A 23882-nucleotide genomic window follows, 5' to 3' on the forward strand; every position below is an offset into this window, starting at 1 on the left:
TGCTGGCCCAGTGCGGGTCGGTGGACTTCACGAACTTTTGAGAACATTATAGAGCGCTGTCAGGTATGCAAGTTTCTGCACGATGTTTTCCTTCACCGTTGAAGCAAGTTATATTTTAGTTGCTTAAAACGCGCATAACTTAGAAAAGTTAGAGGTGCGTGCTAGGGATCGAACTCGCCCCTGTGAAAGTGAAGTCGAAGTCCTACCCACTGGGCTATCAACGCTTCCTTAACACAGTATCAAATTCAAAATTCATTTATTTCATGTAGGCCTAATATAAGCACTTTTGAAACGTCAAGTCTGTCTATGTGTAGTGACTCTACCACAGGTTCGGAAGGCAGATTCTACCGAGAAGAAGCCGGCAAGAAACTCAGCAGTTGCTCTTTTCCAATATCAACAATTTACATTTTAACATTCATTTTTCTATCTTGTGAGAGATGAAAGCGGAGCTGGAGGCTTCCAAGCAACCTTGTCATCAAAAAAATTCATCAATTGTATAGTAAACTCGCTGTAATGATTGTGTTTTATCTTTAACTTCATATTCTTTAAACTTATGCATTGGTAGGTCCAAAATTAACTTAGGAATCATATTATAAAAGCGTATATATACTCAATCCCACAAATGACTTCTGCACCTTTCGAAGACGATATGCAGATGTCAATTTACGACCATTTCTTGTAAGTCGACTGTTTATATCCACTTTTTGTTTATATAGACTAATATGTTGTCTTACAAATACTATATTCTTATAAATATATTGTAAGGCTACCTATTTCTTTAAATTTTTTACGGAGCTATATCGAATCAGAAGTAATAGTACTACTAACCAGAAATCGGTAATTATACCGCTTAGCAAACAAGCTGGTATAATGTGTTAACTAACTGGAGCCAAAGTTTACCATTACAACTTTGGGTGGTTTCTCACGTATCGGCTTCTAGCACTTCCTTGGTGGAAAAGAGTTATTTAACTTTGTATGACACTGTGTGAACTATATGATTTAGCTTTGGAATCAGTATGCCAGTATAGTGTTGGTTTTGTGTCACAAATATACCTAGTCTTATCAACGTTGATGGAATGTTATAACTTATATTATCTAATTAAAACTGATTGAAAAAGCAACATCACCGATCGGATGACGGAACAAACCCAAATATTATGTAAAAAAACTCGGAATTTTTAACTCCGAAGATTTACGTTTTATATTACTAATTATGAAGAACTAAATTCAGTATTTAGCGACTTGCTATCGGATACTTAAAAAATCGTTTGGGACTACTGCAAGGAAAAGTTTACTAAATATAAAAGTCTTAAAGTATAATACATAGGTTATTCTTTATTTAAATATAAGAATGAGAAAACCACGAAACAAGACACCATATTTCAGGACAAAGTAGATAAAGAGATATCGATTTGCGAATTCATAGTAAAACAGACTGTGTAATATGATTTCTAAAACGCGTTCGCATATTCATAAACTTGTTAATCTACTGTTAATAGTATATTTACTGTTAAAAATATTGTAATAGAAGAATCTTAATTATTGAGGTTGGAAATCATCATTATAACAGAGATAACTTGAAAACAAACCTTATTCTGGTGAGAAAGCCGACACCGAGTTAGTAACATTAGGTTAACCTAACTTTGACATAATTCCTTCTTTCAGAACTGGAAATTCCAGAATTAGAAGTTAGCCTGGTACTTAGGACTTCACTTCCGGAGGGCTGAGTCCGAATGCCTGAGAGTTATCCATAAGGTTCTCCTAGATGTGTTGAATCCACGAAGATCCACCAAACCCACTGGGCCAGCTTGTCGGACTACGGCCTAAACTTTTCTTAATGTGGGAGAAGACCCGTAGTCGGTAGTACCCGCTAATGGGTTTATATGATAATGATGATGATTATTTGGCGATTAAAAAATCGGTAACCTTATTAGAATACACACCCAGATTTGTCCTTAGCGTCCTGCTGCTTGCGTCCTAAGCGACGTTTAAGTTTGCTTCCAGCACGCGACCAATCACAGAAGCGCTTAAACGCAAGAGCCCTGTGATTGGAGCCCTGAGACGAAAGACGCAAAATTGAACGCTCCTAAGGACGCCAGTTAGAAACAGCGGTGTTGCCCTAACTCTCCCTCTTGCTTTTCAGTATTGAGATGCCATTGTGTGATTGGCCCCTGTTTTTCGCCCACTGACTTAGGGCCATCTACTTATGCTTAGTTATAAATATGCCGCTAAACTAACTAAACAGCATTGCCGAGGTCATTCAGATCATCCGCACTTCCATAAAGTGGTAATTATATCATGAGAAACGACACGTGCAAAAAGTTTCCCAGCTTTAGTTAGATACATGCGCATTTCTCTTGAGGATTTGTTTCCTGAACCGCCCTGTTTTCGAACTGTTATTGGTATAATTTCTAGTTCCCGGTTGCATTAAACTTCATACGTTTACTTCTGGTAATAGCAAAGTTGCGCAGTTATATACTTACTTATAGTTGGTGTACTTTGGTTAACTGCTGACATCTTCATGCATACCAAATTAATTTCGACCTATTTGGAACTATACTATTACCATTTTTAATACTAGTGGACCGATTAATCCCAGATTACTGGAATGATAAGCGTGAAAATGATCTTTTACTTCAAGATTATTATGGTAGTGTGGTACAAACTTAAGTATGGTAGTGTTTTCTATCCAGCTTTAAAGCGCCTGACTTAAATAACGAAGCAATGATGGCAAGAAGCAAAGCGAGTAAGTGAATGGATCAGTTAGCGAATGTGACACTGAGGTAAACTCATGGAGGATTCGAAATTTAAAAGAATTCCGAACAGTCGAATGCTCAAATAAAAAATGAGACTTGTAAGTATCTCGCAGGACCTTTATATGTTGAGGGTTCGCACCTAAAACGGGTTTTTTCAAGTGCGAAAAGTGGGAGACCACGCGTAAGTAGGTAAGTACCTATATTTATGTTTAGAATATTAATTAACACAAAAAACTTTCCGTCTGCTCTTTGCCCCGAATTTTTTTATATATTCCCATTTGATAAATTTAAATTATGATCCGAATAAACGGTAGTAAATTAATATCAAATCAAATACACTTTATTGTACACCAAATACAAAGCATTAAAAAAAAAAAACTACACAGAGGCGGCCTTAATATGAGTATTAATTAATTTAATTTAATAATCTATGGAGCAATATGACTGCACGCGCGATCTCCATATTCTAAAGATTATTAATTTAATATTATCAAAGTGTTTTTATAATTATACAAGTGTGCTGTATTAATCACTAAAAGTTCTGATTTTAGTGTTACTGTAGGTACTGTAATCTAGTTACTTGTTTGGTCTTAAATGAACTTTATTTCAATATTGGTAATTGCTACTTTAAAAGCAATTGAACTTTGCTTTCTGAAAGCAGTTGCAAAAGCTGAAGATTTCCAGTCGCTTCACGATAAATTCTTTTATCGTTTGGTGACTTATAAAAAAGCTCACGACGTCACAAACCATTTAATGGCTTTGATTGACCTACCTAATCTGATTTAGGTCTTTTATGGATAAGATATTGATATAAAAGAAACAGAAATATTTTTTGTTTATTAAAAATAGCTATTGAGGCAGAAAGTAACACAAAGCAACTGTGGATGCGACTTTTAAGTAAATTACGTACCTAATTTATTAAGCACTTAGCACATCACTGAAGTTTTATTAGTAAGCTTCTTGCTACTAAAAAGCGGCGCTTTGACATTGTCCATGTATTTCTAAACCCTACAGAGACCTATAGAGACACATGTCTTAAAATTAATAACTATGAATTAAAAAGTAATATAGGTACTACATAGAAGTAAGGTATGAGGTACTGTCTGTAACGTGTGTCTGAAAATTGAGATTAAAATATTTTTAACCGCAATTCCGAAAAGGTAATATTTTAAATATTTATTAAGTATATTTTGTAGTGAAGCAATGCTAGCCCCGTGGGTAGGCTTTGACTCCACTTTCGGGCGGTCGAGGTCGAATCCCAGCACGCACCTTTGACTTATCTAAGTTATGTGCTTTTAAAGCAAATGAAATAGCACTTGCTTAAACGGCGAAGGAAAACATCCTGGGGAAACCTGCATGGCTGAAACTTTTCAATAATGTGCTCAAAAGGTGTGTGGAGTTCACCAATCTGCACTGGGCCAGCGTAGTGGACTACAGACTTATCCTTTTATTTTATTTTGGGAAGAAACCCGTGCCCGGCCGTTATTTATATGATGATCATGATAGTTTGTAGTGGGTAATGTGGAAATATTACCTAATAGTTTTATAAGAAAATACTACTATATATATCTCACCAGAATAATTAAAAATACCATTCAAAAATTAACTAGATTAGTCCTTTTTTTAATTTGCCCTTCGAAAGAAGAGACATATTGTAGCAGGCGCAGCTTTGAGCTAAACTGTTATTATATACTACAGTGAAATAATGGTTGAAAGTATATCTATAATCATGACAACTCAATACATAACTACGAGGTACTAATAGTTGAACATAAGTATTAAACGTGTCGTGCCCAAAACCACCGAATCGTTCTTGAATGTCATGTAGATTTTTGCCAATAAACAAGATTTGTTTCCAGGCAATGGATTGGCACGAAAGTCTACATGTAAGGTAGAACACGCATGCTGTTATTAAAACTAAAATCCAGTTGCCAGCATTCTAAAATTAAGCGTTAATTAAGTGTTAGGTACAAATTTAAGGATAAAAATATCGAAGATTTTTATTTAATTGTAATATGTAGTTATTACTTGGAATGTATGTTGGCTTGTTCGTAACTTGAATGAATTGTTTCAACATAACCATTTATCCAATTGATGATTTTATTAAAAGAAGATTAAATTCATCAATATATCGATCAGTACGATGTTACTACTTCTGTATGTATAATTCTGTAGGGATAAATGGACAGTCAAAAAGGAGCCGCCAAATGTTACCTGAGCCGAAATCTTGATACAAGTAATATACCTTTACCTAATTGCCATATTCATCTCACGGTTATCATGTTCGAATACGAGTATTTTCTGTTAAGAAATTGTGCCCAAAAGCCCAGAGTTAGAAACTGCCACTCTCGTCCATGCCCCTGAAAGCTCAATCTGGCCTATCCCAGCTTGCACAACTAACCAGCATTTGATAATATTTATTAAAGTCCGTCAACCAGCCTTGAAGCAGCGTGGCGGATCTATTCTCTAAAATCCTCTCTCCTTTACGGTATAGTGTGAACTCTAGAGGTGACGTAACATGTCATTGAAATCGTACATTAAAGTCGCGGCAGGACGTGACAGTAATATCATTTTGTATCGTGACTTGAAATACAATGCAGAGATGATATAAAATGCTGTAAAAGTATCCAGTAAAATCCTCACTTTTAGCTAGAGTTTCTACCTGTGAAATCGGTCCATTAACTACTTGGCGGGGATTGAACTATAAAAAAAAATGGTACATTGATTGAAGCAAAACAGTCTGCGCGGTCTGGCAAAAATACTAGTAACTTTTTTTTCTACAAGTAATTAGGACAGCGTCGTGAATCTTTGTTCTAATTCCTTCTTTCCTATAAAAGAGAGGTCTGTGGCTTGTAGTGGGTAAGAATAATAATTACTCTTTTAATCTGCGTACAAGTAACATTAATGGTAATCATGGTTAAGTACAACCTGCTGTGTTCGTATAGTATTCCTATAACGTAACGTACTATATGAATAACAACGAGTATATTATAATTAATGTAGCGCAATAATATCTGTGAGCCAAAAATTATTAATCTAAACCCAAAATTATAATAGATAATTCTATCACTAAAAGCTTACCGTTTAATATAATGGTTGAACAAAATTTATGATGTTAGATGACAACACAATATAAACGCATAATTGCAGGTTGTTACTGAACTAAAACTGATTAAACTGATAACAATGGAATAATTTTGAAATTAATTTTGCAACGTGCCAAATATGCAATGTATTAAAAAAGAGAAATCAAATTTAGGGGTTGACATTGGAGCTAACATCATCTATCAGCATGAAAAAAGTTGATTTATCAAAAGTAGGTACTTAATATTTACATATGGCATCAGTACAGACAGAGTTTTATCATGAAATGACAGTCAATTTAATTTTTTTTCATTTGCTGGTTTAAATATTTTATTTCATCTTTCATTGCTGTCTGTGAGAAGGTTGTACGATGTTTTTCTTAGAAATGATTTACTTTAGACAGAATTAGATGAACCATCTAATTCCACCTAAATGTGCCTGACTAGAGCTTTGGGCGCTAATCTGGAGATTAGTAACTAAACCAGCAAGCGAAATTTCCAAGTTGTGCAATATTATTTAAGCTGATGGACGCAATTAGGCGATTCGTCTAAAGTGAATCATTTTTGGTGAAAATTGGTAATTATAAACAATAAGCGGTGTTAGCGCATTGGGTAAGATCTCCACTTCACTTTCGGGGGGTCGAGTTCGAATCCCAGCACACACCTCTAACTTTTCTAAATTACGTGCGTTTTAAGTAATTAAAATTTCACTTGCTTCAACGGTGAAGAAGAACATTGTGAGGAAACCTGAATGTCTGAGAGTACATAATGTTCTCAAAGGTATGTGGAGTCCACCAATCCGCACTGGGCCAGTGTGGTGGACTTAGGTCTTAATTACTTTTTATCGTGGGAGGAGACCCGTGCTCTGTAGTGGGCCGGTGATAGATTGATGTGATGATGATTATGATGATAAACAGTGTTATAAATGAAATTATTTCTTTTAAATTGTGACACAAATGCTATAATAGCGTCTTGGGCATCTTGCCCTTGGGTGACCTTATGGATGGCGTGTATATTTTGTAAATATTTTTTTAATAAGTTGGTTGTTTATTACTCTTAAACTTATTTCGATTAATTATAAGTTTTGAAGTAATAAAGACTTGTAGAATGGGAACTCTATATATTTTTATAAAGCACTTCCTAAGCCCTTAGGACATTTAGCGTTGAGGGTGACGATTTTTTCAGTACCGAGCTTCTTAGTTACGAAACCGTTGCCATAATTTGCGGTGGTTTTTGCAATTCATCTTTACCACAAGCTGTGCAGGATTCTACTACATAGTTCGAAATGATTATTCAACGGAATTATTCAATTATCTTATATTTAAACTGCCACTATTAAACTTCTCTATTAATCAATACTTAACACTTTCAATTGCACGATACATATGACATTTGACATATGACATACATATGATATATGATATATATATATATATAAATATATTATATATATATTATATATGATCACGATACATATGACATACCGAGCAGATCGCCTACCTGATGGTAAGTGGAAACCATAGCCATAGCATAGTGTTGCTTTAACTACCTACGTCAAATAGTTTGAAGTAGTTAAAGCGATACTCTTAGGGCATGGAACACGTGGAACTATGGCGTAGGTTTTAAGAATCACGTGCCACCACGCTCTTTAAACCGTGACACCGAATGCTGCTTGGCTGCAAAAATAAAAATGGCGGTAGTAAATGGTAAAACTCTGTTACAAAAAGCTCAAGGCTATACCTGAAAATCAGCTCTGCAGTTGTAAATACTGCAGCAGCATGCTGAGGTAGCAGCCTTTTCAGCTGAAGCACCTATCGATAAGGCATTTATTTTGTAATATAGTGTATAATTATTTAGTTCTAATGTAATTAGTAATGAGTTTTCAAAAGTTTATTATATTATATTCTATCATTTATTGATTTTCATTTTTTTTAAATTTATAACAATGCTTAAAAATAAAATAAAAAACACTATTAAAAATTTATAAAAAAAAAAACATCCACCCTTCGCTTGCGTGGCTTTTGAATGCCCAAGCAACCGGCTGTCAGTGCTCCAGAGTGAGGAACCTCCCCACAATACGCGCCGTTTCAAGGACTACTGCCTTCTGTATCCGACCCTTGATCCAACAACCAAGCGAAAGCTTCTTAAGATGTTGGTCGAAGCTTTTCGCGAGAAGACCATTGACTGAAACGACGATAGGAACAATAACGGTCGACTAAACATTCCACATGGCGGTAATCTTGTGAGCAAGGTCCAACTATTTAGATACTTTTTCCTTTTCAGCTTTCACCAGATTATCGTCATGTGGAATAGTAATGTCAACAATTATTGCACGGCGCACTGATCGATCGACAAGCACTATATCAGGTCTATTAGCTGTAATATACTGTCAGTGATAATCGTCCGATCCCTTATTATTATTATTATTACTACTACCGGGTGGAGAGTGCCTCTATTTATTCGCCTCTATAGAATCGCTTGTGGAGGTGCAGCATTAGAGAAGAATTTTGTAGTAAATAGGTATGATAGTTAGATGTGGTATGATGTACAATGCTATTTCTGAACTTTAGTTCAGTACACAATAACAGTTCTGACATTTCATAAAGGTAATGTGGCTGTAAATAAAGTATTAACTTGGCTATAAGCGATGTTATTTAGGTAGTGACATAAACGATGAATGGACAGAATGAGAATTGCATTTAATGTTGTTAAAAGTAACTGATATTTGGTTTATTACTGTGTAATTTCAAATTGTTATTGAAACAGTAGGTACTTCACTTAATCACTTTAACGAATAAAGTCATTATTCATCTACAAACCTTCAGGCATATAGTTAACACACCTTATGTCTTAAAACCTAAATCGGATGCCTAATGGTTTTGATAATGCGTAGAGAAGAATAACGTTTCACCAACTCTTAGGTGATGAGTACCGAAGTACAACACAGATTCGGCGGTGCGTAAACTTTAGGGAACTCTTAAAGTGACACTTAGAATATTAACAAAAATGCAAGAAATATCAATCAAACATAAAATTGCACTAGGTATTTATTTATTTATTTATTATATCCTTAGTATACTTACAGCTAGCCAAAACGTATACTAAGTCAGTTACAGATGTACTTTACAAAAATATTAGTTCATTTGTCTGAATATAATTTAGGAACTTAGCTAAACTTATACTTGTGGCAAGGATTGTCTCTTTGCGTGTTTTTCAAAAGCAAGAGCGAGACTGACTACAGGCTGAACCATATAGTAAGATAAAGCAAAGCTGTAATAGAGATTTAAAGTAGAATTCATAAGGCAATTATCGCTGTTTGTGAGCATCCTATTTGTATGTGTGGCAGTGATTAGTTTGGGATGGCATATTTTCTACTCTTAATAATGTTGCTGTTGTTGGAAAAACCGCCACCGCCACACGGTTCAAACGGGTAAGGTAGTAATCACCATTTACTCAGTCGGCTTCAGTGGCAACCCCATGTCAACATTGTACACCCTTTTGGAGATTTCTTTCGCAGACTCACTATATCTAAAAAAAAGCTCTCCCGCCTTAACCGCTGTGGCATTTTTGAATAAATATATTCATTTTAAATTCTTGATACTGTTATGACTCCAATACATTTTTAAATTAGATAGTGTAATGCTTGCTGTACAAGTGACTGAAACAGGTTTATGGTAAATAGAAAATTTCGGCTAACATTACAGCAGAACGGTAAGGCCGTAAAAAAATTGATCCATGTTTTTTGTATTTAGATTTCGTCTGAGGCCCCTAGCAAGGGTTAGTTTTATGGCTTTTATTTATTCCTCTACGCGAGAATATTTTCCAACATTTGGAATTGCAATAAGCTTGAGTATGTGGCCCTCCCAACCGTATTCTTTTACGATTTCACGAACCTTTAACAATTTTTCTAAGAATATATCCAGTTATCAACTCTATTAGGTCGTTTTTGAATTTAAGGTTTTATAATAAACAAAGAAGACGGCGTGGTTTTTTAACACAAGAAATATGGAAAAATCATAGGTATGTTATGTTTGTGTGCCAGATAGTAAGGTAATAGTTGAAAAGTATGGATACCGATTCATTACCTATTTCAGTAAATAATTTTCACTGTGCATCCACTGTTTCCTTATATTTCATAAGACAACCAAAGTTCAAATAATACTGACTCGAGGGTACAAACTTTCAAACAAAAACAAGAATCTTAAAGATATGAAACAAATATTTACAATATCTCACTAAAAAAATAACTTATTTACACCAAATAAAAATAGCCGTCAAGTCGAATAAAACAAAACCTTACTCGATGGGATTACTTCAGTTTATTACTTAGTATCCATCGCACACATGCACACTTTCTATGCTACCAGATTAGCTGGGCATAAAAATATTGAATTGTCATGCGATTCACATATGCATGCTAAAATTCACTTTCTCGTGTTTTCGTTTATCGGCATGATGATTATTAGATATTATAAATTCCCAAATTGCTCCCGTCGAGACTTGAAACCGGGACCTCCTACGTGAAACCACGCTAACATGCTGAACGTACGTTTAACTTGTTAAAAAAACTCTTCAAAACGCCTTTTCCCGTTAGTCCAACTATAAGACAAAGGGTGCGCATTCCTCAACAAATTAGAAACAAACATTGTTATATCAAGTACAAAAGAGATCGCAAGACGCTTTGAAATTGCTAACAGACTCTATAATAAGCATTTCAAACGGAAACCGAAGTAGAGTATCTATTTTGAATACCGAGCCGGATATTGAGATGGAGGCCGTAGATCTCCTAGCTTCAGGATATTAAGTGTCTTCCATTTCCATGGCAAAATTTACGTAAAGTCTGTTTAACTATAAATCTCCAGCAGCCTCTATTTGAATCAGACCTGAGCCAAGTATAGCAACATTATAACGTTAATATCATTTTGCAATGAGTCTTCAATATACTTCAGTAGATGTGTGAACATTAATTCAGGTCTCCGAAATGTAGAGTTCACATTCAGATAACGCAGACCCAAGCGGCACACACAAGATATTTGTAACTCCCTACAAAACCTTCTGCAGTTAACGTCCATTGGTTAACATTGTGATAAAACTGGTGGTCAAATTTATTATTATGACTATATTAGATAATAGGGTTAATTATAAAAAATACACTTAAATTTTATTTACAGTTTATAGAAGTTTCTAACCACTGATTATCTTATTACGTCAGTGTTTCTTACATTTCAATTGTTACACCACTTTTCTTAAAGTTCCATTTTTCGCAAAACCAAAGACAATAGATAATTATTACATAATGAAACATGTTCAATATGCAAGGAATTTCTATTAAGTGACTAGTTTCTAGGTTTAATAAAATATTTAATTTTAATCTTATTGCACGACGCATTTATTGTAAAAAAAGCCGCATTTTGCTTGAAGAATTTTCTTCGGAAATTCAGAAAAGAATGTGCTCAAAGCTATGAGAGAAGAGTAAAAAATTTCATATGCGTGTTATATAAAAAATTAAAAATCACACATTTTCCTAATTTGAATTTGGAATTGTCTTCTTCAAAATTTAAACTTTTAATGATACCAAAACTAGCCAGCCACTATAAAATCTTTTTGGCTTTACAAAGAGTATAGCCAAAAAGATTTTATTACAAGTTCATACATACTATAATGCGAAAAGACTTTTTACCCAACCTATTAGTTTAAAGCTGTTTCAGTTTTTCCTTATGTAATAATACAGGTGGTATTATTACATACGATATAGATTACAGGTATGCGGATAACTGATTAGTGTAAAATTGATTTCATTGACTATCACAGTCACATTATAATATACATACTGTTATGAAGCATCGGCCATCAAAATTTCCTACACCCTCTCGAAATAAGTACGTTAATATCGGTTTATTTGCACGAAAGTTTTTGATGCATTTGAAACAGTGGTGAGTGAGTCAGCATGACTAAATATTAGTCTCTGTCATTATTATAATTAAAGCCTTGTCTGATATAATATAATCTTTTTCTACTCAACTTGCAATGGGTGAAACTCGAGCAATCCAGAAGTAACCATTGTTAATTCTCGTATGAATTGAATCGTTTACTTTAGTAGATTCCATACAGAGGCGCACTTTGCAGAGACGGTTAAACATTGTCAATATCAAAAATATATTGAAAATCAAATAGAGTGCTGTATAGTTATTTCTGTTTGCTCGAATCCAAAAACCCTGCACGATAAATTGTTCTGAAAATATTGCGCGAAGAGGGGTCGAACATGATGTTGTAAAATGAATTTTGCGCGCAGTTTCGACTTCAATATCCTAGAGAAGCAGGGCCACAGTGCTAAGTGATTATAACTGAAACCGACGGCTTAACATGCTCTCCGAGGCACAATATAGCTACGTACCTACTTTCCTACTTAAACTTTGTTGTGAAATCGAAGCTTAACTTATATTAGTTTCGTTCTGAAGTCATTTCAAGTTTGATAGTGTAATGACTCGTAAATTAAACTTATTTCCGGAACATTGTCCATGGCACCAAGTTTCAGTGTGAACTGGTGTAAGCCTGTTATACACTGTACGGTAAACACATCACATAGTTTACCCAAACTTGTTTATAATCTATTTCCCCGCACAGCTGTTTGTTCATGCGAAAACACAAACTAGTATAGATCTCAAGAAATAGTTGGGGAAAAGTTTTACTTTATTATGCAATACAGGATACAGTAAATGTCCATCCAACAAGCCTTTTAAACCTAAAAGGCACCTACCAATTTATGAAATAAAATATGACTATGAAAATTATCGAAAATATACCCATCATCCGAAGTTATCATATCGTGTTTAAACACGATATGTTGGTTAACATTTACATTATAAAGCAGCGTGACCATGTTTAACACCGAGCCTGAAAATAGATAACCGCTGGAGCTTTTTGTTCCTGCGACGTTCGGGAATTGCAATTTAATCGCGTATACTGAACACGAGCTGAAATAAAATTATATTGAGCGGTGATAGTCTAATGGTTAGGACTTCGGCTTCACTTGAGGCGCCGAGTTCAAATCCCAGCGAGCACCTCTAAATTTTCTAAGTTATAATAGTTATATTGGCATTTGGTGTCCGTACTTTCTTTAGATGTATTAAAAACTAATATTATTTAATGTACAGGACACGCAAATAAAGATAGGTACTCTTTAGCAAATCTTATCTCACTTTGCTTAACATTTACCATATATTTACATCTTATTCTTACTGGAAAATGCAACTGGAAAATATTACTCATTGAGCTTGCCTTTCTTTAAGGGAAAGAGCACTGAAAATGAGTTCAGTAGTTATTTAGTTTATCCAATTCGAACGTCATACAAAAATAAATTTATTTGCGTTATAATATTTTAATAAGAAGTATAGTTTGGAAGTAGTATTAAGAAGTAAAAAAAATAGATTCATATTTGTGAGTCAGAATATCAAACAGTTTTATCGAGTTACGTAATTTGTGAGGTCATTTTGTAGGTTTAGTTCGTACTGAAAATCCACTCAAGCAAATTTCAAGTGCCCCATTTCCTTGGTCAATTTATAATGTAGCGTAAGCTCGCCTGAGTTGCTTCTGTAAATGGTCAAAGCTTCAATGGATGAACTAATGATTTTGAAATGCCCTATACCAGCAACCTACTCGTACATACAACTTGACAGTTACACGCTGATATCTCATAAGGTGACCTTAAAATAAAGTAGTCAAATAGAAATAACTAAACATAATTGCTAAATTGGCTCGTTAGACACAGAAAACTCCCATTTTCATCCTAGCGAATGATAACTCGTTCTCAAAGGAAATGGCGCTAAGCTATTTTATCATTATTTGGCTGCAGCTGTGACTTTGTGAAATACGCGCAATTACTCGCCTCGCAATCAAGATTTTCCGCAAAATATATTTAAACAAAGTTGACCTAAATTATAAAGCAGTTTTACTAATTAAAAAGCTTATTTATTAGAAAGTACTGGATTTTAATTTTACTTGCTAATCAATGCAAGAAAAAGAGACCAAGGGAGGCGCCACTGGTGGCTAGTAACTTTAAAATCCCTAATAAAAAAAAATTGGTTGTCTGTAAAGTCGGCTTACTGACGATAGTTGAACGTGACAACGTCGTAAGAAAATACTGATGGAATGGTTGCATTTATCAAAAGAAAATTTTAATTTTATTTGTTGGATAAATATTATTGTTGCTATAAACAATTGACACCACATTCACTTTTCACTGCACTTGATCCTTGCCGAAAACATGTAAATGTTTATTTTGTATAGAAGCTGTCCACGCAGACGCATCGCTCACTCAAGTAGGAGAGAGAAGGATGTCGAACGAGGAGGCCGACTGTGCCTCTTTGTCGCTCGTTCCGCGCTCTCGCTTGCACTTCAAGCCTTGAATGGAACGCCTCAGAGCGAGGTAACGCCGAGGTAATACGTCATGTTTTTTCGTGCGTGCAGCCGGCTCCATCGAATTATAAGATGTTGTCACGTCAATAAATATGTCTAGCATATGACGTGCTTCGGTTGATGTAATGTTGATGCTGATGATGATTATAGAAGCAAACAGCAGCTGGTTCATCAGTTATCTTAGTACCCAAAACACAAGCTACGCTTACTTTGGGACTAGATGGCGATGTGTGTATTGTCGTTGTATATTTATTTAACAAGGGATGAACTATGAACTATGTAGAATTATAAATTTTTTTTCACAATTAATCACCCGTAGAATTTTCAGTTGACGATGAAAAATTTACCAAGCTGAGCAAAAAGAGGATTAAGTATGTGTTCAGTCACAAGTTTCTAAACTTCAAAGTAACTAGACTTTGTTAAGTATGATTCATGTCTTCGTGAAGTGTCCTATACATTTAAAGTTTGTTGCAAGAAACTTTAGGTGATACTTATTAGTTAATGAGTTTTGGTATAACTCTTGATGTTGATTTATTATTATTTACTTTAACAAATATGGCAACTGCACGTATATTTCTGATTAACTTCTTGGAGGAAAGGTGCAGCCGTTGATCTGGACACTAACTCTAAAAACTGTGGTATGTAATTGTGGTCACCTTACTTTCTGATGAGGTACGGCCCTCTGCAAGCGATAGATGTTGAGATTATAAGATGCAATAACGGCGACACTTTCACGTCAAGAACTCATTTAACAATTAACAGGGAGTTTCTGGAGTGGCATAAATTCTTCGTATGCATAATCCTTACAAGAAATCTTCAACATCCATCACTCAAATAATTGAATATCAGTTTCTTCATAATAAAAAAGGAATTGAAAACAGTAAAATTTACCCTGCAGGTGACTATGTTAATCTCTCCTAATAATTGTGACCTAAAAAAAGCTTTTTAATTAAAGCACGTGGTTTTGACCTGCTTTATTGTCAGTGACCTATTTTGCAATTAAGGGAGTCTACTTGAAAGTGTTACAATTTTTCAGCACAAAATTCTCTATCGTGACTTTGTTTAATAAATAAATGTTGGTATAACGTAAAGCTAGCGAATCTACCAACACCGTGGTGATTTATTTCAGCTGACCTTTGGGAAGTTTGATTGTACGTGTGTGCTACTTTTCTACTTTTAGTTTTAGTTTCAGTTGCCATCATAATTATTAATTATTTTCCTAATTCTTAAATTCCAAATTTGAATAATGAATTTGTAAATGTTAGTTCATTGCCATGATCTATCATGTAAAAAAAAATTGTAATGGTGAAGCAAACCGAAAGGGTATAAAATATCGAACATTGTATGCACATTGTTTTGTTTTGTTAAAACAGGAAACATAAAAGCATGTGACCGCCTTTAGTGATGAGGCAATACAAAAAGCAGAGATTATTATACGTTGTTATTTAAAAGTAACTAAAGAATAATACAAAAGTTTTCATAAAAGTTGGCAATTGTTAAACATTGGTTGGAGCACACACTGCCAAAATTGTAGAAGATTGCTTGGCTGTTCGTTTTATTTATTCTCTCCACTAATGGGTAGATGTTTGGTGAAGCGATTGCACTGACCTATATTTTTGTTTAGCATGTAGGTTAACATTATTTGTAACAATAAAAGTTAAGTTCAGAGAATTTAAGTTAAAAAAACGGTACAGGGTTGACTGAAAGGACTACAACCAATATGAAACATCAAATAACCCAATAGATGACCTTATTGTGGTAACCTTAATACGTTACTTCGGAACGACGTGAAATTATATCAAGCGCAATAGACATTCTAAGCGTGTCAGGTTTGTGTCAATTACTTAGCTTAGAATATACCGAATATAGCTCAGTAATGGAATATCAAAATAAGTCTAGTGAGGTCGAAATAATACTTAATTATTTTAAAAGCGTTTTGCTTGTCAAATCAGTTTTGCATAATAAACTTTCTCTAGTTGAATACCGAAATCATAAGATAGTAGAACAAAGAAGTTTAGGCATATAAACAAATGCAAACGAGAAGAAGAGAAGACAGCCTTCTTTGTAATTTAAAGATGTGACCAAGGAATAGAAAAAGAAAAAAAAATGTAAAAGAAAGTTGTTCGAATTGTAAAAAAGACGCAAATATTTTATATCTTATTAAAAATATGACAGTTAGTAAACGTAGTTGGACGTTAATTAAAAAAAAAAACTTACTGGATGAATTTAAGAACTTAATAAACTTAATATTTTTAAACACTTAATATGTTGTTTACATAAACCCCATTCCATTTATTTTTGGCACGATTCCATTTGATTATTTCCTCAAAGACAATACTATGTATTTGGTGAATTAGAACAGGGTCGAGTCAACTCTAATAAAAGAGAACAGTAAAAGGTGACAGGGTAGCTTTCGTAACCTCGAGTTTCAGAGAAACTTTCAGTGACATATCGCATCGTATTCGTTAATATTGTTAAGAGGGCGGATTTCAACCAACATCGTAAAACTGGGTCTAACTTGCAAAACTGGAGCCAGTAAATGGTATTTACCTGCATTTTGGTACTGGATGTTTTAAGATCTCCATTTTTCTAATGATACAAAGGTTATTCGGAAGGATTATCGGGTCTTCGGAAGGTATGAGGTGGGTAAAGAGAAAGATGCAAAGAATGTCGACTCATTATTACTAGCTACTAGCAAATTTATAGTTTATATAGAACCTAATTTATTTTTCTTTGCATGTCTTCATTGTTTACTGTGTAATCCTTAATGTTTCTTTTCCTGTATGTTATACGTGCAATAAAGTGTTTTTTCTTCTTATTATTATTATTGTACTGGCCCAATTTCTTTTTATGTTTAATAGTATAAAAAAAATACTTAAAATTTGTTTTAATGGAAAAAAATACTTGTAAAGTAATATTAAAATCAAAGTGAAAGTTCTTCAGGATATTTTCTCTACCACACAAAAAATACTACGGATTAGAGTGAAAGGAATTATACCCTGAATAATCACTTACCGTATTTTATTACTAAGATAAACCCGTAACCAAAATAATTAGTAACACTGTTTTATTACAAATAAATCAATACGAGGGAAAAAAATCAATTTGGGGGGGGCATTTGTGATTTTCACGTCAATGACCTATAGCTAAAGTTTGCTCGAGTCTGTCCACGTTATAGCATTAAAAAATATTACGCGTAAAGACTTTGTCACTGCGGATAACAGCCCTCTTCGAGCAGCTAGTATTCATGTTATATTTTAATTTAGAAAATTTGTAAAATATAAACACTTTAAAATATTCCATATCAAGAGACACTGCATGTTTTTAATTGAAACTAGGCTTGGTGAAGTATGCGATGCAATTTTTAGTAACCCAACTTATAGAATAGATTAGTTTTCATACCATATCTGCAAAAGGATTTATCGTTTCACTGCATAGTTCCGCTCTCATGCGCTGATTAGATTCTTCCAACATCCTTGGAGGAAAGTTAGCCTAACCCGTGTGGGCGAGGCCTTACAGTGTAGCCAAAGCGGCGCCATTCGGCAAACTTCTTCCCTCGACTTGGCTATAAAACTAAGTTCGCCACTTACTTTCGAATACTACGCAATTATATTATAATTCAGATCCTCGAGACGATAAATTAACGCTATTAATAGATCCGTAAATTATAATATAAGCTCTTACATTAATTAACTAGGTGACTATTATTTCGCTGGGAATAGTCAAGGACATTTTGAGCACAGATACTATCAAGCGAGTCTATAAAATACATAATGGATTATAAAACAAAAAAAAGATAAGCATAATAGTAAACCTATTATATTTATTCTGTGGTGATGGAATTTCGGGCGTGTGTTTGTTTACAATCCATTATTGTTGATACTGTGAACATAATACTTAGTAAATTTGGTTGGATGGAAAAGAGCGCTGATTAAACGAAACGATTAGGTATATATGGTCGACCCAGACTTGAGCGAGATATGTCGCGGACAGCCTCTACCAGTGAGCCATCGGAAAGGAATTGTTTGTGTTTAGTTTCATAGGTTTAAGAACATACAGAACCCTCTTGCAACCATTATTGATTCAAAAAAACAGTGAAAACGTACCAGGCATGTCGCATGTCACATACGCGGAATGTTGCTGGACCGCATAGTTTTCCCATTTTCCCCATTTGTGGTAAACGTTTAGAACAATAGTGGTAAAAAAATAACTGTGAACTGCTAAATGGAATTGAAGTGACTAATAATAAACCTATTCGAGAAATACTACTAAAATTTAGTGTTTTTCGATGGTTCAATATTAGTTGTGTACACGAAGTTTGTTACATGAAAGTAATGTGAGAATATACTATTTTCACAACTCACGCCCCTTCCTTTAGATTGCTAGAAGCACGTGCTGGAGCCCATGCTATATTTATCAATACATGTCTGTGTGAGGGCAATAAATATTATATAATTAACAGCCAGTGGATACTGCCGAGGGTAAAATTCACAGTGGTGTACATAAAATTCTAAGTTACCTAATATTGAGATGTCGACGCAGAGCAAGGCTCACTGTTCACTCGTAATTTCTGGTCTCGTAACTTTCGCCATCTTTTTGTAGAAGTATAATAATAATTTAAATTGGGAGTTGGGCTAGTAATCAATATCATATATATTTATCACAAGACATGATTCTATTTTGTGAGTTGATTGCTAATTTTATTTTATAAACTAGATATGAGCTATTGCCAAAAACTATGTTTGCGGTTTATTTACTTTCGAAAATCGTACGTTTTATAAAGTAGATGTGATAGTAGTTAGTCATTATAAAGCTGGATGATTTCTACAATGCAATTTGCAGTGAGGCGCCGGTCTGCTTCGTTTCCTCACGTAAGTATATACATACACATCACATTACATATGATTGCACATAATAGATCGTAAGTAAAGCATTTTTACAGTACTGGAAATTTTTCGGCGTATTGTATGAGATTACTGTTAGGGCGCAAATGATCTACCGTGACAATATACCTATTGAAATACTACAATTTTTTGACTGCAATCCCAGTAACAGTTAGGGCTGAGCAAGAAAAATATTGACTATTGGGGTTAGTTTGGGGCATGCATAACTCGAGATTAAATCCTAAAATAGTAAGAATCAGTTTAATTCACAGTAAGAATAGGTTATAGTTATTTTATTTTATTGCAAAATGCATTTAACGAATCATAGTATTGTTGTTATTACATTGATTGCTTGACAAAGCAGAATCATAATATATTACACTTAGTTGGACGAGATATGTAATGCCTTTGTATGCCTTTGTTATGGAATCATTTGGTCGTGCATTTACGACCGACATAATCGTAAATGTTCAGCCACTAGAATACTTTAGGATATATTGCTTTTAGGTAGCCAGGTTAAATTGTTAAGTTATTATATTATAACAATGTAGATCTTTATTTACATGTTATAAAAAGTGCGTGATTTTAGCTGAGTCTAGAAGAACTAAATTTACAAGTCGAATCCCAAGCCGCACCTATATCTTTTCTAAGTTATGTGCGTTTTTCGCAATTAAAATATCACTTCAACGGTGAAGGAAAACATCCTGAGGAAACCTGCATACCTGAGAGTTCTCCAAGATATTCTCAAAGTTGTGTGAAGTCCACCAAACCGCACTGGACCAGCGTTGTGGACTTCGGCCTAACCCCTTCTCATTGTGGGACATTCGATGTGCAGACTTACTCGTAATTGAGTGTTTCAATACAGTTAGCACATAGACAACAAGATGTGTTTGTTCTATATTTTATTTAAAGTTCGAATGCCAATTACACATATTTCTAAAAATCTAAATGTGCAAAAACTTCACTAACCATAGCAGTTGAGGTCTTAAAAATAGATTACACGAATTACATAATAAATATAAGCCGTAGCTCATCAGAAGAACTTCTTCAACTTGTAAAACATGAGCCGTCAAAGAGTTTTTAAAACAAAAGGTTACTGAGAAGTCTGAAAAGGACAAAACCCTTTGAGCTACTGAAGTGTAGTGACAAGTGTATTAAGTGAAACTAGAGTTTATGCAACGGAATAAGATAACACGAACAAAGTACTTAACTTTAAATTTGCGTTTATCTAAACTAAAATATTTTATAAAGAGGAAATATTTCATCATATACCCAACCCACTACCTCAGTCGGAGGTGGATTGGTGGACGAGGAAATATTTGTTTGTTTGTTTTTTTAATAATTCCTTCGTAAAATTTTTTTTTTTTTTTTTAAAGCAATTCAGAAGAAAAAGCTTTATGGAACGCGTTATAAGCGCTGACTCAATGTTCTTTTTTTTTTTCAGGGAGAATGCTTAGCACTTCGTTGGGAAAAACTGAGCAGAAATGTGGGACTTGCACCTACTAAAAACTTTGTGTGACCTATTGTCGAGAGTAGGGACTGCAGGATAGGGGTACTTACTACTAGGAGACCCCCGCCTATAAAAACCCACTGAGCCTGATATAGGTTATACAGGAACTTTAAGAAATCATTTTTATACATTCGTAGATAATACGGAAGAATTTTTACCCTTCTTTTTGTGAAGTCAGTAAAAAAAATAATAAAAACGCCGATCTATCAAAACCCTCATTATCCTTTCCGTGGCTTGAATAACGCTTTGATCTTTATTTCCAGCGAACAATTTTTTAATTCTGTAAATGCGAGCATATGGTGTAGGCATGATAAAAATTGAAGTGCTTTATAAATCGTATTAAGTGCACCAATTTGAAAACCATTAATTGTTTCACGGTGCTTAATGACAATCACACAAGCAACGACGGCTGGTGAATCGATTTCACTTGTAATTCCACTTGCCATAAAGGAGGCTTAGTCAGCACAAATACGCAATTTGCCAAATCTTGGATCGGGTCTAGCAATCGCTACGCATAATCTCAAGGAACGATCTGTTTTTATCTTTCCCTAATATTATTCTCTCATAATATCACTTCTTAGTAGAAAATTAAGTCAGTCCCTATACCGTCCTTATCTATATGAAATTGATTATCTCAAAAAGGGGTTCTAATGAAGTTTTCAAAATATATAGTATCTCAGAGATGACTACTTGAGTATATATCATCTGTCCTTCCATTGGGGAGTCTACGAACAGAAATATTCAGTGTGGCATTGCTACTTCAGCACTTTGTGACCACTCGTCCATCGACCGAGTTATCTGGCCCACCCTTATTGCAACTTTACTTGAGCTATAACGATCGGTATAACCTTGGATCTTCACTTATAGGATTTGTTCAAAACCACGTAATGATTGTTCAATGACTTCATAGTCTGCTGAGTTTAAAATGACTATATCTTGTCTGGGCCACAGGCCATGCTTCAAAACCTGTGGTACTTTTTGTACTGTTTGACGTCTTCGTAGTAGAATTAGTAGGTAGGTACTGCACTTGAATGTGGCGATACTTAATTCCCCTCGTTAGCGGTAATAATTTTAATATAATTCGAATAAAACGAAGAAAAAAAGGTATGAGTAATAAAATAATAGTTGGGTTAGATGATTTGTAAAACATAATTAAAAGCTAGGTTCGTTCTGAGCCAACGCCACTCCAACCCCGTGGTTAACGCAATGTGAATCGCATTTACAGGGAAAATGCATGGGAAGGTTATAAATTATTCTCTGGTCTGATAGACGATATACTGGCGCCCGAGCCATATGACTGTGACATTTCCATTCGCACACGATGCAATATGAATTCCTCAGCTATTCACCTGTTCAATTTTCAAGTTTACTCACGCGATTTACGTTGCAAAAAGGTTTTATACTCGTATACTTGTACCTACCTGAGTTTAAATTTAACGAATATCTGTTATTTTAATTCCACTACCAGTTAGCTATTAGATAAATAATGTTTAAGAGGCTATGATTTAAACTTGGTTTTAGCAGGTATTATCTAATCCTTCCGTGCACTTTTTCAGCAATAGAGTTATACAAATGTGGAATGCCTTGCCTGAAGATGTAGTGACTGCAGTACTACTGAATCAGTATAAGACTAGACTGAACAAATATAGAAAAGACAAAGAGCACAAGAAATAATAAACGCATAGCGAAAACTGTTTAGTCCATTATATAATAATAATAAATGCAATATCACCCGGTGAGATTACCGGATGTTATTATTAAATCTAATTTAAGATAGGCTCAGGAGATTAATTAGGAAATCACATCACATCACACAATTTTGGATGAACACTAAGATACTATTATCAGACTTGGAAAGGGAACTGAAAATCTGTATATAATAAAAAAGACATGTCAATCATTTGTTTGGGATTATAAGAAAACTCTCTTATGAGCAGTAAAAGTCGACAGTCTTACACATGTACCTAATAAGAAAGTATAGCTCGCTTACTATTAATAAAATAGCTATAGGGTACAGGTAGGTACTTACAGTAGGTCGCATTTGTCAGCCGATCGATCGTGTCTTGCTTTAGTTTCGAGTTTTTCTTGCCCATTTTCGCTCTTGAACGCTATCGACTCTACCTAGTCTCTTGCTTAAACGAAGTTTTTATGCTGTCACTATCTAGTGACGTTTTACATAGTATTCAGCCGGATCCCGCTTGAACGCCAACCTGGAAACAGACATACATTTATTGTAATGTGTAAATATTGTGTGCAAAGTTATTACAGTCGTACGCTTCTCTGGGCAACGACGCTTTCAATCGGTATTTTAATAATATTATGCCTCGTAACCCGCTTTAGTGTATTAATTTTTAAAAATATCCCCTAGCTTTTTCCAGAATAACAAGAATGCTACTTTTTGTTACAGTGTGCAATCCATCTTTGTATTAAATTAATTCAATAATTGTTTAACGGCTTAGGAAAGCAAACAAACAGAAATATAGATACGTGACGCATTAAGGTACAACATTAATATTGATGCCTACATTTCTCAATACTTAATCTATTTCTATTCTATTCTTTTCTATAGAATTTGTTATGAAGGTAATGAGTGCTGCTTAATGATGTTAAATTCATTTAAACTGTTAATAATATCTATGATTCACAGCAAAATAAAAATGCTATTCCCGACGACTTGACGATTTATTAGTAAAATATCTCCAAAGTTACCTTTTGTTGTAGTAACGAAAATCTAAAGTACATTTTTCTTAGTTTAATAATAACAATTTATCCCTACACTATATAGTACTTTTGTTTTCCTTTTCTCTCAGATACATATTAGCAATTAGTTAACCTATACTTATACGCATGTTCGTAAGAGATTATTACTTATATATTTTACCCACCAAGTTTTTTATTTCGTGCTGGTAGAACCAACTATACAAACCTATGATATTAAGTATAGATATATAGTCGAACAACATATTTAAACAACAAACTGAGGGTGGGCGAATGACATACTTGTTCTTGCTCTTAGAGTTTTAATCACGAAGGTAATATTTACGTGATTGAAGGCAATCACGTAAATATTACCTTACGCAAATTACCGCGAACCTATTCCCGCTTCGCCTATTAAAATACTTTTAATTCGCTATCACACTGCAATTAATGTGTAAAATAAAAGCAGCACTATATATTTGTTCACATTTATGTCATTTTTGCCTTGAAATCGCTAATGGCTCCGTATTATTGTAAT

The 23882-nt window shown here is 34.3% G+C and overlaps 1 protein-coding gene across 2 annotated transcripts in view; it reads right to left on the reverse strand.

Moving 5' to 3' along the window:
• Positions 1-23882, reverse strand: part of LOC120636100 (frequenin-1) — a 219402-nt gene that overhangs the window by 97178 nt on the left and 98342 nt on the right. For both annotated transcript variants that reach the window (XM_039907398.1, XM_039907397.1), the window contains one exon: positions 22677-22857. In XM_039907398.1, the coding sequence (XP_039763332.1) occupies positions 22677-22740 (64 nt within the window). In that variant the 5' untranslated portion in view covers positions 22741-22857. The remainder of the gene's footprint in view (positions 1-22676; positions 22858-23882) is intronic.

This window comes from Pararge aegeria, chromosome Z (assembly GCF_905163445.1).
Source record: "Pararge aegeria chromosome Z, ilParAegt1.1, whole genome shotgun sequence".
NCBI lineage: Eukaryota > Metazoa > Arthropoda > Insecta > Lepidoptera > Nymphalidae > Pararge > Pararge aegeria.